This window comes from Zingiber officinale, chromosome 6B (assembly GCF_018446385.1).
Source record: "Zingiber officinale cultivar Zhangliang chromosome 6B, Zo_v1.1, whole genome shotgun sequence".
NCBI classification, from domain to species: Eukaryota; Viridiplantae; Streptophyta; class Magnoliopsida; order Zingiberales; family Zingiberaceae; genus Zingiber; species Zingiber officinale.
Window position 1 is genome coordinate 29,924,766 of NC_055996.1, and position 12,511 is coordinate 29,937,276.

The 12,511-nt window shown below is 37.8% G+C and overlaps 2 protein-coding genes and 1 pseudogene across 4 annotated transcripts; 1 reads left to right on the plus strand and 2 right to left on the minus strand.

Annotated features, from left to right (window-relative positions):
• Nucleotides 1-1,461: 1,461 nt before the first annotated feature.
• On the minus strand, nucleotides 1,462-4,577 carry LOC121992330. The gene is made up of 3 exons (XM_042546625.1): nucleotides 4,222-4,577; nucleotides 2,105-2,432; nucleotides 1,462-1,880 (listed from the first exon to the last, which is right to left on the minus strand). Exons 1-3 carry the CDS (start codon nucleotides 4,367-4,369, stop codon nucleotides 1,673-1,675), a joined length of 684 nt encoding a protein of 227 aa, XP_042402559.1. The 5' UTR covers nucleotides 4,370-4,577; the 3' UTR covers nucleotides 1,462-1,672.
• A 181-nt stretch (nucleotides 4,578-4,758) lies between these two features.
• Nucleotides 4,759-8,934, plus strand: LOC121992328. 3 transcript variants are annotated; one of them, XM_042546622.1, is made up of 6 exons: nucleotides 4,759-5,145; nucleotides 5,498-5,694; nucleotides 6,767-6,847; nucleotides 7,636-7,878; nucleotides 8,284-8,361; nucleotides 8,467-8,934. In XM_042546622.1, exons 1-6 carry the CDS (start codon nucleotides 5,034-5,036, stop codon nucleotides 8,782-8,784), a joined length of 1,029 nt encoding a protein of 342 aa, XP_042402556.1. In that variant the 5' UTR covers nucleotides 4,759-5,033; the 3' UTR covers nucleotides 8,785-8,934. The 3 variants fall into 3 exon arrangements, with proteins under 3 accessions (XP_042402556.1, XP_042402558.1, XP_042402557.1); XM_042546624.1 differs by having other exon boundaries at nucleotides 7,651-7,878; XM_042546623.1 differs by having other exon boundaries at nucleotides 4,760-5,145; nucleotides 7,645-7,878.
• Nucleotides 8,935-9,162: 228 nt separating this feature from the next.
• Nucleotides 9,163-11,207, minus strand: LOC121992329 (annotated as a pseudogene).
• Between the last annotated feature and the right edge of the window lie 1,304 nt (nucleotides 11,208-12,511).

Consider the following 12,511-nt stretch of genomic DNA (forward strand, 5'->3'; position numbering starts at 1 on the left):
TGCATGGACTATTAGAGTTGATTGACTGATACCATGAAATTGAAGATTGTGATTTGTATGCACTCAACTGTTGTACATGTACAGTTGATTGATGAAAATCACAATGTGTTTAAATTTGTGATGTAATATAAAAGAAATAGAAGGATGAATAGTCAGCTAATGAATTCAAAAAAATTAAATGGAAGGAGTATAGTAAAGGTAATTATGCTCAGTTTAAATATTTTTATAATCAGTCTTTAAATTATGTGAAGAGAGATAAATTATAAGAGAGTTTATAATCGATATCCAAATGACTAGATGATGAGAGGAGTTTTTATTCGAAAATATTCACCCGTCAAAAATTAATCCCTGTCTTATTATAAATAAATCTATTATTCTCTAATCAACACTCTTCTTGGTGAACAATCAACTAAACCTGTAAAAAACAAACGATAGAAGGTTGAATAATGACCGATAACTCGGAGGAAAAAAATAGAAAGATAAGTAATTGGCTTACAGAATTGACGAATACAATATAGTCGAGTAGTCCACTATAGGAGCAAACAGTAAACGGAAGGCAAAATTAGAAAGTTATTTGGCTGATTGCAAAGACCTTGACATACCAAAAAATGGCCAGATGCAAAACACGTTCAATCAACTGATGGTAAAAAATCATAAAAAAATATTGTCGAATTCGCGCACAAATAAAAATACACGCAACAAAGAAAAACTACTGATTTTTTTTTTTTCTCTGTTGTTCTCCGTTGAAGATCTTTGTAAGACAGATCTTGATCTTGATATAGAGTTGTCTTCCTCATAATCTACAATCAAAAGAAGGAAACACTTTCAACAAATTTAGAGGAATACAGATCACTTTTCTACTAATCTCTACAAAATATTTTAATTTACGTTTTATCAAGCTTTCATGATTACATTTATATCTGTTAAGAGATTTCTTCTACCTCCGCTGAGACAGAAAAGGAAAAACGTTAGTGAAATTTTTGATAAAACAGTAGGACTGTGGAGTAGCAATCTGAGGATGGTGAACCACGTTAAATTCTCATGTCTTGTGGTTGTGGTGTGTTTGTATTGACAGTGCACTACTTTTGTTGGTTATTTGAATTGCAATACTTAAGGTACGTGATTCGCGCTATTCACCCCCCTCTCCCCCTAGCATACTTCGATGCAACACCCTTATCCACATAAATCACATTTGGGAGAGGTCTTCTATATCACCTCACACTGTGAACTCAGTACACGGCCTCCTATCAAGAGAATGGTCTCTTAGCACGATCCTCTCTAATAATTTTATATTCTTTTGTTAATTCACTCGTGTGTGACTTAAGCATCAGTTCTACGAACTAACGTGCCCTCTCATGCTTTTCCTTGTGTACCCCAAGTTGAATGCTTGTTGCCAGTGCCCAACAGCCACCTAATTCCGCACTGTCATCGTCCATCTCAACCTTCCATCTTAGAAGCACATTACAGACAAGATATACATCATGTTACAACTCTTAGTAACAACTCATCACAATGGCCTGTCCTTTAGGCACCTAAATATACATCATTCTGAGGTTGAAGAAAGGTAATAGTCAAAGAATGATGTAAAATTTTCTAGTAAAAGAACAATGCTCCTTATCGACGTCAAAGTGGCAAAATAGCCTAATGTCACGAAATTTCACAGGACAAAGGGTCACAGCACGATGAGCTTCCTGTTATGAATGTGGTCACCTTCTGAATGTGTATTGTGGTCATGATCGTGGAAGATGAGTGTAAGTATTCCGACCAGAACAAGCACAGAGCCGACTAGGAGCTTGTCGTTTCGCTCCACCCAGTGAAAATTGAGCTGGCTGGCGCCATAAAATGAGAGGGCCACCAGTGATGTCATGACAGTAATGGTGCTGCAGTCCATAAAAGGATATGGTAAGTGACATCGAAGGATCTCACGGAAGAACAAAAATGGAAGAAACCGGATTCAGCTGACAATAAACCAAGGGCCTCATCTAACCTGAGAACCATAATATGTCTAATACACTAATCCTGTCTCTCTTCTTTGTTTTTTTTTAAAAAAAATAATCTTATTTATATATTCAGTTTTCTTTCTGGACAAAGTGCAATGGCTTACCTAAACAGGAGCACAATGATAGCTAGAACCATCATAGATGATGAGTTGCCGACAGCGAGGAAAACTGGAAGAGTTGTGGCACAAGGAGATAATGCAGGTACGAGAATAAGCCCAGCCACAGCCATCTTCTCCATGGGATGGTTGTGAGAGTGAGTATGACCTCCCTTGCCCAACAAAAAAAGAAGAATATAGCTTCCTCCGAGAACTATCAGCAGCAATGAAGCAAGCTTGTGAACAGTCTCTTCGCCAGCAATGGTGTTAGCCATGGTGATGGCAGTAATCCCCAGCAGTGACGTGGAAATCACATGCAGAACAGCTCCAAATACAGCTGTTTAGTGGAGAAAGGGAAACCTTAATTCTACCTCGCATGCAGAAGAAGGTAATTGTAAATAAAGAAAAAAAAATGCCACGCTAGTGATACCAATAATAGAATCAGCATAAGATGTCTATATTTCCCCAAAAAGATTGTTAAACAACAACCAGCCAGGAACAGGAAAGGCAATTAGCATCACAAGGGATGGCACTGGAATGACCACTTCATTTCTCAAATTAGTATTCAATTTTTTTATCATTAGTTCAGGAATTATTTATCTGCAATCATGGTTTCCTTGATCATGTTACTTAATAACAATGGTGTATAGTCCACCCCGAGCCTATGCTCTGCTTAGGCGAGTAGATCAGCCTGAGAAGAATGTATATGAACAGCAAAGGTTCCCTGGCAAAGTCAAAGCTTTAGCCTGAACCATAGCCAAAGGGCACTTGCATACCAAGAAGCACCTTCACAAGCTCAACATCATTCAGAATGATGCATGCACCGAATGTTGCAATACGGCAGAGCCATCAGATCATTTGCTTCTCGGGCCCTGTTTTTCATGTATGGACTTCAATCTCTCATTCACTGGTGTCAGAATTGAGCTTAGGTTTTCTTTGGGGCCACATAGTGGGAGCAAAGCAGAAGGATATTTCAAAAACACCAAAAATTGACCAGTGAGGTATTATAGTTACTATGAGTCATTACCATCCTCTAAGCAGACTAGCTCTAATGGAACACCCAGATACTACAATCCCATAAAACTTAATCTTGCCTTCCACTCTAATTTATATATACACCTTTATATTCCAATTTCTAACAACATATAAATTGGTAGGCTTTCGATCATTTGTTCCCTGTCAGAAAAATTAACATGCCTTTAGGCTAGCAAGTTGCAAGTATAGGCAGAAAGTAAAGTATGCATCTTGCAGATAGTGTTCCATTTCAGCTTTGCAATTTTCTTTTATTCATTTTCTATTCTTGATGTTTTACAATTTACACTGAACTAGCAGCAACCTTCAAAACTTTTGTAATCAGACAAGACGTATGTCCTCAATCCAATCTAGTTCTCTTAAAATCCTTAAAAGGAACTCGATCCAGATAGACAATTTAATGTCGACATGCATTTGAAATTAGAAAAGTTTTTTTACACAATAAAAGCTGAGAAAGTCTTTTTGAGTTTGTGTAGAGAAATCCTTTCCCATCATTGTCATCTATCTTATAAAAGCACTACTCTTTACATGAACAAGCAATACCTTAACAACTATATTCCATTATTCATATGCACTATACTTCATGATATTAGAATAAGGCAAAGCTTGACAATTATATGGGCCAATTTTGTCATATGAAAGACACTTGACAATTGACATTACTTGGATTTCTACATTGCAGAAAAATCAAGATTGCTATGAACGAATATCATAATAGTCCAACTGCATCAAACTTGGCAACCAAATAACGAGAAAATAATATAGACAAATGCAGTTCCTTCTGTTGCATTTTTCCATAATAAATCTGATTCTATTTTGCAAGATAAAATCTGGATATTGTAATGACTAATAGTGGATGAAGATCTTGAAGTTACGACTATTACGTCAGGCCTAAAACTACGTGTCACCAATTCGCTCCGAGATCTACGATATTCCATTTAGAACAGTAAATATTAGGAATAAGATCACAAGAAGGAGGAGATAAAAATGGAAAGTTGAACCAAAATAAGTATCAGTAAACGAAGGAACTAGGGCATGATCTGAGAAACCAGATCCAAAAAAAGCAGGTATAATTAGGGGTCACTGCAACTCACTGACGAGGAGAGTGCGCGGGAGGGACCATTTCTGGGCGCGGCCGACGACGGAGAAGGGAAGCCAGTGGGTAGGAATGAAGGAATGCAACAGTGAGACCGTGGCGATACCTCCGATGGTGGAAAGATCCTGCGCGCTGAAGTTGTCCATTTCCTGATTTCCAAACCTAAACCACCCAATTTGTTACAGATCTGCGACGGGAAACGACACCATTCCACAGGATACAAACGAGATCTAGGCTCTGGGTTCTGTTCGCGTCGATTTGAACCAGCAGCGTCGCTGGATTGACAGTATCGAACCTAATCGTTGGTGATCGCGGAGCGAAGAGCGAGATGAGAATCGGGATTTATCTTCAACTTGGTGCCGTGGGAAATAGAGTGCAGATCATGATGCCGGGATCCTCTCCAACCCCTATGAGCAAGATTAATCGTCAAAGTCGTTCTCATCTAACTCCTGAACCGTCCATTGTAGCTTAATCGTAACGGCTTGTCCCGTTACACGGTATCGGCCCCGTCATAAACTTGAAGCCGATACAAAGTCCCTTCTTCGCTGTCGCATCTCTTGCTTGCGTGGTCTCGTATCGTCTCGTCTTCCCGCCTATACATGGGGGCAAAATCTCTCTGCTTCCTTTCACAAATTAGGGTTTACTTGATGGATTGATGGCGTTAGAGATACTGTTCTCCGTCGCTCTCTTCGCGATCTGTGGTGATTAACCCTTTTCTCTCCTTCGATTTGATTCCTTGTGTGGGGGCACTTAAACCCTCCGTGCGCGCACCACACCTTGGTTAGAGGTTTTCGCTTCGACGCTGGAAGAATGGCGCTTGGATGGAGGCACCACGCCCTTATCCAAACTTTGCTCTCTCGAGGCCCCATGACGGAAGAAAGCTTCTATTCGCTATTCACCGGCATCAGCGGCAAAAACCCAGGTATATTTTACTGAAAAAAAAACCTTTTTTCCCTCTTTTTATCTGTGAAATGTGAAGTCTTATTGTGATTTGGTAGCAAGGTTAACGTTGGATGTTTAGGAATGAAATATTTTTCTGAGATCGGATCTGCAGTTTCTGATTTATCGTATGCACTGTTTTTTCTTCAACTAAGTTTCAGAAATTATTACCACAAATTTGTATATGTCTATGATGTTGCTCAGGAGGACCTGAAGTTGAAGGAAGAGTAGACTCCCTTTAGCAAAGGGAGTGGTTAATCATTATCTTAGAGTTAATGTATCTCAATGACTTAGATGTTTGTGCGGTATAGCTAATAAAATGGAATGATCTGCAGCTACCCACCGTCAAGTATTTAATGAAACTCTTCTCAAGATCAACAAAACACTTGCTTATGTGCAATTTGAGCTGCGAGCATGTTGTAACCAATATGATGGAAAGGTTAATTACAGTGTGGTGAACAATGTTGTTGATGAACAATCGAAGCTTGGGTCCAAGTATTCTGTTCCACAGATTGCATTCTATAAAGGGGTGGTAGGTCTCATTTGGCTCATTTGCAATTGAGTTATTCCAAATCTTTTCCTTGATACTAAATGCTTGGTGATTGTTTTCTATCAAATTGTTTTGTGGTGTATCTTTATAGTGTATTTCTTTTCTATTTGTTTTATTTTTTAGGTGAACACAAGTCTAAAAGGATGACAGAATAAGATTATTCTTAGTAGTTGCTTGGGTTTACATATGTTTAAAGCCTTCATTGTTGGATAGTCATCTAGCTTAGCTTACTGTTGTGCAGGTGAATTACCATATTCAATTAATTGTCAAATCCCTTGGGCTTAGGTACAATATTTTAAAACACTAGTGAGATGCGGGGGATTATTATTGTTTTATTAGTGGTTTGGAAGTCAATACTGCTCTAATTAATCAGCCAGCTTCAAAATGCCTTCTTGCTCTTTGTCACTTAAAAACTTTCTAGAGATTATTGAGCCACATAACATTTCTGATTTACTATGTTTTTTTATTATTACAATGTATGTTTTGGACCTCCACATTGTTTGGTCTTCTTTGGGATAATATTACTATATAAATTCTGAACTTCTTATTGCAGAAACAGATAACTGATATGTCTCTCGCTAGATTGTCTTTTCTGTTGTAATTGGATAGTCAACTCATTCACTGTAGCAAATGATTGCATAATAACCAGTGTGTCCTTCAAATTTTGAATAGATTTGAAAGCTCTTGTCTGATTCGTGATCAGCTGGTGATTTTTTTTAATGCTGAGATATACCTAACATTTTGTGTAAATTGAGTTTCCATTGATTTTGAATTATTCATCTCACCCATGTTGCATATGAAGTTTCTATGTATATTTTTCGTGAGTCTTTTTTCTCCTAAGTGTGATTTTATTAGTTTTGGGGAGTAAAATGTTACTTGGAAGTTCTCTTGAGTTTTGTGTGAATTCCAGTATAATGCATATATATCTTGTTTGCATTTTAAGATGTGTTTGCCTTTAATATTTTTATCACAAGTTCATATTTAAATGAAATTTTGGAACTACTTTTATAAAACATCATAACTTAATAATTTAACATCCTCATATTGATTGCAGATAGAAGCAATTGTTCAGGGTGCAGCATCCCAAGGCTGCATAAGTAGCATTGATGCCCTTCATGTTCGCTTGGAAAGTCAGGTTTTCATTGGTTTCCGTTCCAGTTTCTCTTTTCTGAAAATAAGATCGTTGCATCATCGTTCTCTTAGTTATCTCTTCCTTGTATACTAGACTGCTTTGAATTTCCTACTGTCATCGCTCCATTAATGTAGATGTATTTTGTGATTTGTAAATGGTCTCTTGACTTACGTGTGCCAGTTTCTTGTTGAACTTAGTCTTATCTTCTACTTCCGATCTTCATGATTGCCTTGAAAATTATCTCGTTCCTTCAAATATTATGAGTTTCATTTGTTAAGTTGTTATATTGTGGTGCACTATAAAATGAGACTAACCAAGGGTTATACTACTGGAGGTGGCTCCCGTGAGGAAAATAAATAATAGAGACATGAGAAATATTCAAATCTAAATAGTTCAATAAATCTCCTTGGTGGATGTTAGTCATAAGCGAAAGAGTGCATTTGTGCTATTCACTGAGAGTTTAAAAAGAATAAACTTGAAGTTTGAACCATTGATAGAAACTTAACTGAAGAATTTACTAAGTAGAATTAAAATTGAGCATGAAACATAGCGAACATATAGGTTTAAAGTTGATGAATATGGAATTTTCTAGTCTTGCTTGTTGGTATCAAATAAATGGACAGCTTATTTTGCCATGTAAAGTTTTGGAGGGCAGCCTGCTGTTTTTTTTTTTTTTTTTGCTTCTTTTGTAGTTACTATATTTTCTATTATGATGGGATGTTCTCTGTTCTACTGCTTTGTCAGTGAACAATGTGTCTTTTAGTCATTAAGTTTAGATCTAAATCATATAGTGGTTTCAGCTTCAGGATGGGCAGAGCTCACAGGATAATCAACAAAGAGTTCCTGCAGCATTCAAGAGTTTCACAATGTCTCAGAAGGAGAAGACTCTCAATGATCTCATGAAGGACCAGTGGTTATGCTACATACCTGATGGTAAAATAGGCCTTGGTATAAGATCATTCTTTGATCTTCGGAGTTGGTTTCGTAGCAATGATATTCCTTCATGTGAAGTATGCAATGAAGCTGGTGTGAAGGTATTAAAAATCTCACTAATTTACTAGTCTTTTCTCATAAATAATGATCTACTAATACCTTGCTTACCTTTTCCTATCTGTATAGCATTGCTAGCTATATATGAAAATTCTACATGTTCAAAGAAATTCTACCATTGAAGATAGTTTGAGTAGTTTATGAATCTTAGCATGCAGAACCACAGAAGTTTGTTTTCCAAAAGAGAATTGTATTATTTTGACACCCATAAAATTTAAACTAGAATATGTAGAATCACTAATTTCTTAGACCTGAATTGGAATATGCGCCAGCTTCGATCAAATTGAAAGTGACTCTTGTTGCTTGCTTTTCTAATGGAGTGCCATGATAAATTTCTTGAATTGACTCTTTTTTTTTCCGCCTGTTGATTGTTTGGTTCTGTTGTGCAGGCTTCCATCTGTTCCAGTGAAGCATGCAATGTTCGGATTCATTACTACTGCTTAAAGAAGAAATTTTCTGTGCAAAAGGTTCAAAATTCTCGTCTGTTGCTTGTATTTCTCTGCATTAGGTCTTCCTTTTATTAGCAGTTTTTTTGTTTTCAATTTCTTGTGTCAATTCATATGATCCATCAGGGTTCAAAGGCTTGTCCTCGTTGTGGTACTGAATGGCCTCAAGCCGATCTGAGTGAGTTAGATCTTACAGATGCAACTGAACAAATTCAGGCGCATTCATCTGTGTCTAAGCGAACAAAGAGATCAACGCGCATGAAAGCCGAAGCAGTTGAGGCAGTTCAGTCCCATGGTGGAACTCAAAGTGAAGCACCTCAGGTTCCTGTAACAAGGAAGAGGCTTCGGAGCTACAAAGCCGAACCAGAGCCAATCGAAGACGAAGGCTCCTCCCAATGTGTGGCACCTCCAAGAGTTAGAACCCGTCAATCTCACAAAGTTTAGCGAAACACAAATCCTTACCAATTAATATCTCTATATAGGTTCTTGTTGCTTCATTTTGTTACATTAGCATTCAGACCCTGAATTGGTTCTCAGGTTTTGTGCATTCTACCAATCTGAGTGAATAACAATGAAATTAGGGTTTTATGATGATATAATTAGGATTTTTCAAAAAAACATTATGCAAGATTGTGTTGTTAGATTGAAATGATGTGGATCTATTTTTTTTTTTTAAAAAAAGGCATTCAGTGATGCTTATTTGTTTAATATAAAAAATTTTGCTGAAACTCAACAACGGGAACAGCTCAGATGATCACAGTATTCCAATTTGCACCGCAATTATCAGACAAAAAAAAAAAAATCCTAAAACACTTCTAAAAATTGGCAGAAAAAGCTTCCTACTATAAACTAATAGTTCACAATCTGGTAATACAGGAAGAACACTGAGTGCATTCAATCAATAAAACTGAGAACCGGAAGAGCCATTAGTTCACTATCCCCTAAGACCACAAATTTTAATAGAACCCCATTCATTGCCACCCTTCAATTCAGAAAACCCAATGCAAGTACCAGGAAATAAGACTAGCACTGAAAGGAATACAGATCTATCCAGATTTATGGCATGTGACTTCTACATGGATAGCTCTTATCGCTATACATATGCAAAGCAACAGAACACAACACAGTCTGCACCCTCAAGTAGAGTGCAAAGGATTCATATGATACTGCAGTGTGCAAAAAGCAGGCAAGTTTCGTCGTCTAGAAGCCATTCATTTCCAAAAGGTACGTTCTTCACTTCATCAATGCCTTGACTGCAGTCTTGAATGGGTTATCAAATGATCCAGAAATGAAGGCATCAGTCTCAGCCCTACTGCTGCTAGCAGTGTTTCCATCAGAAGATGGCTTGATTGTAACTAGGGTCGCGCCTTGCAATGCCATCCCACCTGGGAGCTCCAAGTAGGGAGCATATTTCATTTTCATGTTTGATGCTGGAACTTATGTCCTGTTTGAAGATGCCGATGGTATCAATGGATTCTCCCTGAATTCCTTCAGCTGCCCTTCACCCATGCTCAGGGTTCCTTGCCTGTCCCCGTCTGTCAAGACCAAGCTCTTCAAAGTGGGATGGTTCGTAATAATTGGCCGTAGAAGAAAATGCCTTGTGGAAGCAGCAATGAGGGAGCTGATTGTCCATACGACTCGAATCTTTAGCCCCCCATTAGTGTAGAATGATTCGGGAATGCTACCACTGTCTTCTAAAGACGCTTCAAGCTCAGAGACAGGCTTGTTACTTCCTTTGGTGCTATGAAGGTTGTGGAAGGATTTCAGGAGGGCAATGAGGATCAGTTTTAGAAGTTGGAGTTTCGATGTCTCGGAGAGGATGGGCGGAATGGATCATCAAAATCACCATCAGCAGTGACCACACGGTCGATCTTAATATAGACATCATGGACCAAAACCACAAGGGAATTGAACCGCCTGCAAACAGCTGAGCAGCGGCCAAGTGATCAGACATCTGCAAGCTTGTTAAAGATTAGGAGGGCAACGGAGTCAGGAAGGTTTTCGAAATGATCCAGATGAGAAGAAGGTTCAGCCAAGATTCTTCCTTTTCGATGCATTGTTTTGTAGTTTGTTTCTCAATGAAAGCTCTTTTCCCTAAATTGCCAAGAATCAAACAAAAACATGGCAAAATCGTCCCAAACTTAATTGAGATGTTTGAAGCTCAAAATCCTGCAATCACTTCAAATTTCCAGTTACCAATGCCGCAGATTTCAACATTGGAAGCGACACAAAGGAGATCGTGAATTTTAAGATCCTTAAGAACAACAGCTAATTAGAACAAACTACTACACATGCTAAGCTTCTAAAGGAGATCAAGAAGAAGAAAAAACGATTAAAAAGATATTTCAAATCAGAATATCTAAGAAAGAAGAGGGATCAGGATGAGCCACTCAAAATTCAGAGGATAGGAATCTCAATGCAGCGAACCATTCCAGAAAGGATACCAAGAATCCAAAATTTTGTCAAACAACAGACAAAAAACTACACACGGAATCTTTAAACTGATCTGCAGCAGGAGGGCCAAAACGAAGAGGTTGATGAGAAAAATCAGACACTACCTGAATCCATGACCATTAAGACCCATCGCGGGACAGAAACTCCACCAATTGCTCCAAAATCCCCCCTTTTTCACGCACCCTCCTGGATCAGACAGCTCGATGCCTCCGATCGAAAACAAATCGCTCAAATCCGAACACAAAACCTCCCCATTTCAGATCGACCCCAAAAACCCGATTGAACTCACGGTAGGGAGTTTCCCCAAACAAATCTCGCAAGTGACTGGACACCAAAGATTTCCTGGAATATAGTAGGGTTTTTAAGAGGGAGGTGGTGCGTTGTCGTTGGCACAGTAGCCCATAGTTTAGTCGTCTGCCTGTCTTTCGCCGACGATAGTACTGTATAGGCAGAGTTAACGGCGCCGTCAATGCCGTGACATCTAATGTTGCCGTTACCGTGTGCAGATATATTATACATACTAGACATAGACGGTTGGGCAAAATTTTCAAAATACACAAATGATTTCGCAGATAACATTCTCAGTACGGTAATTTACCAAAGTATTTAGTTTTTTTTTTTAATTTATGACATACAATACTTTAATAATTATCAAAACATATATTAATTTATTTGATTTTTTCATTTTATTCCTCCAGCCAACTACATACCATCTCAATCTCTCTCCTCCCCCCCCCTCCCTCTCTCTCTCTCTCCTTTGGAAAGCTAATCTCTCACATAAAAAGATCAAAAATAATAATGGATGGTACATTTAAACTCTTTACTACTTCAAAAATTTACAGGACCTAAAATGAGTACAATTGGATCTCTCTAAGTTTCGATCAAAATCCACTAATTGACGTAAAAGAGCTCCGATTACACCTATTTCAGGTCCTGTGAATTTTTGAGGTTACAAGGAATTTAAATATGTTATCCATTATTTATTTTGATTTCTCCGGAGGTATTAAAATATTATTGAAAGAATCGGTTGATATCACACAAACGTTGAGCCTGATATAAAATCTCACCTTTGGAGAAACCGAAATAAATAATAGAGGGTATATTCGAACACCTTGCAATCTCAGTAATCAACAGGAATTAAAAATGAGTGCAATTAGAGCTCTCTAGGACGATTAATGGATATCGACCGAAATTAATTGAAATTCATTAATTTACATAGAGAGCTCCGATTGCATCCATTTCAGTTCCTGTGGATTATTAAAGTTCCAAGGTGTCCGAATATGTCCTCTATTGTTTATTTCGGCTTCTCCAAAGGTGAGATTTTATATGATTTCACATCAGACCCAACGTGAGATTTCGACCGATTTCGGTCGAAATCCATTAATCGACCTAGAGAGCTCTGATTGCACCCATTTTAGGTCCTGTAGATTCCTAAAGTTGCAAAGAGTCTAAATATATACTCCATTGTTTATTTTGGCTTCTCTGGAAGTAGGATTTTATATCAAGCCTAATGTCAGATTTCAGCCAATTTTTCAAATAATATTTTAACAAATTCAGAGAAGTCGAAATAAACAATGGATAGCATATTTGAACTTATTACAACCTCAAAAATCCACAGGACCTGAAATGGGTATAATTGGAGTTCTCTAGGTCAATAAATGAGTTTAAGTCAAAACTTACTAATTGACTTAGAGAGTTATGATTGTACCAATTTCAA

Coding starts and splice junctions, on each gene's coding strand:
- LOC121992328 (XM_042546622.1), top strand. CDS start 5,034: ATGGCGCTTGGATGGAGGCACCACGCCCTTATCCAAACTTTGCTCTCT. Junction 6,848..7,635: donor ATGTTCGCTTGGAAAGTCAG/GTTTTCATTGGT, acceptor TAAATCATATAG/TGGTTTCAGCTTCAGGATGG. Junction 7,879..8,283: donor GCAATGAAGCTGGTGTGAAG/GTATTAAAAATC, acceptor TCTGTTGTGCAG/GCTTCCATCTGTTCCAGTGA.
- LOC121992330 (XM_042546625.1), bottom strand. CDS start 4,369: ATGGACAACTTCAGCGCGCAGGATCTTTCCACCATCGGAGGTATCGCC. Junction 2,433..4,221: donor CCCGCGCACTCTCCTCGTCA/GTGAGTTGCAGT, acceptor TCCACTAAACAG/CTGTATTTGGAGCTGTTCTG. Junction 1,881..2,104: donor ATCATTGTGCTCCTGTTTAG/GTAAGCCATTGC, acceptor TATGGACTGCAG/CACCATTACTGTCATGACAT.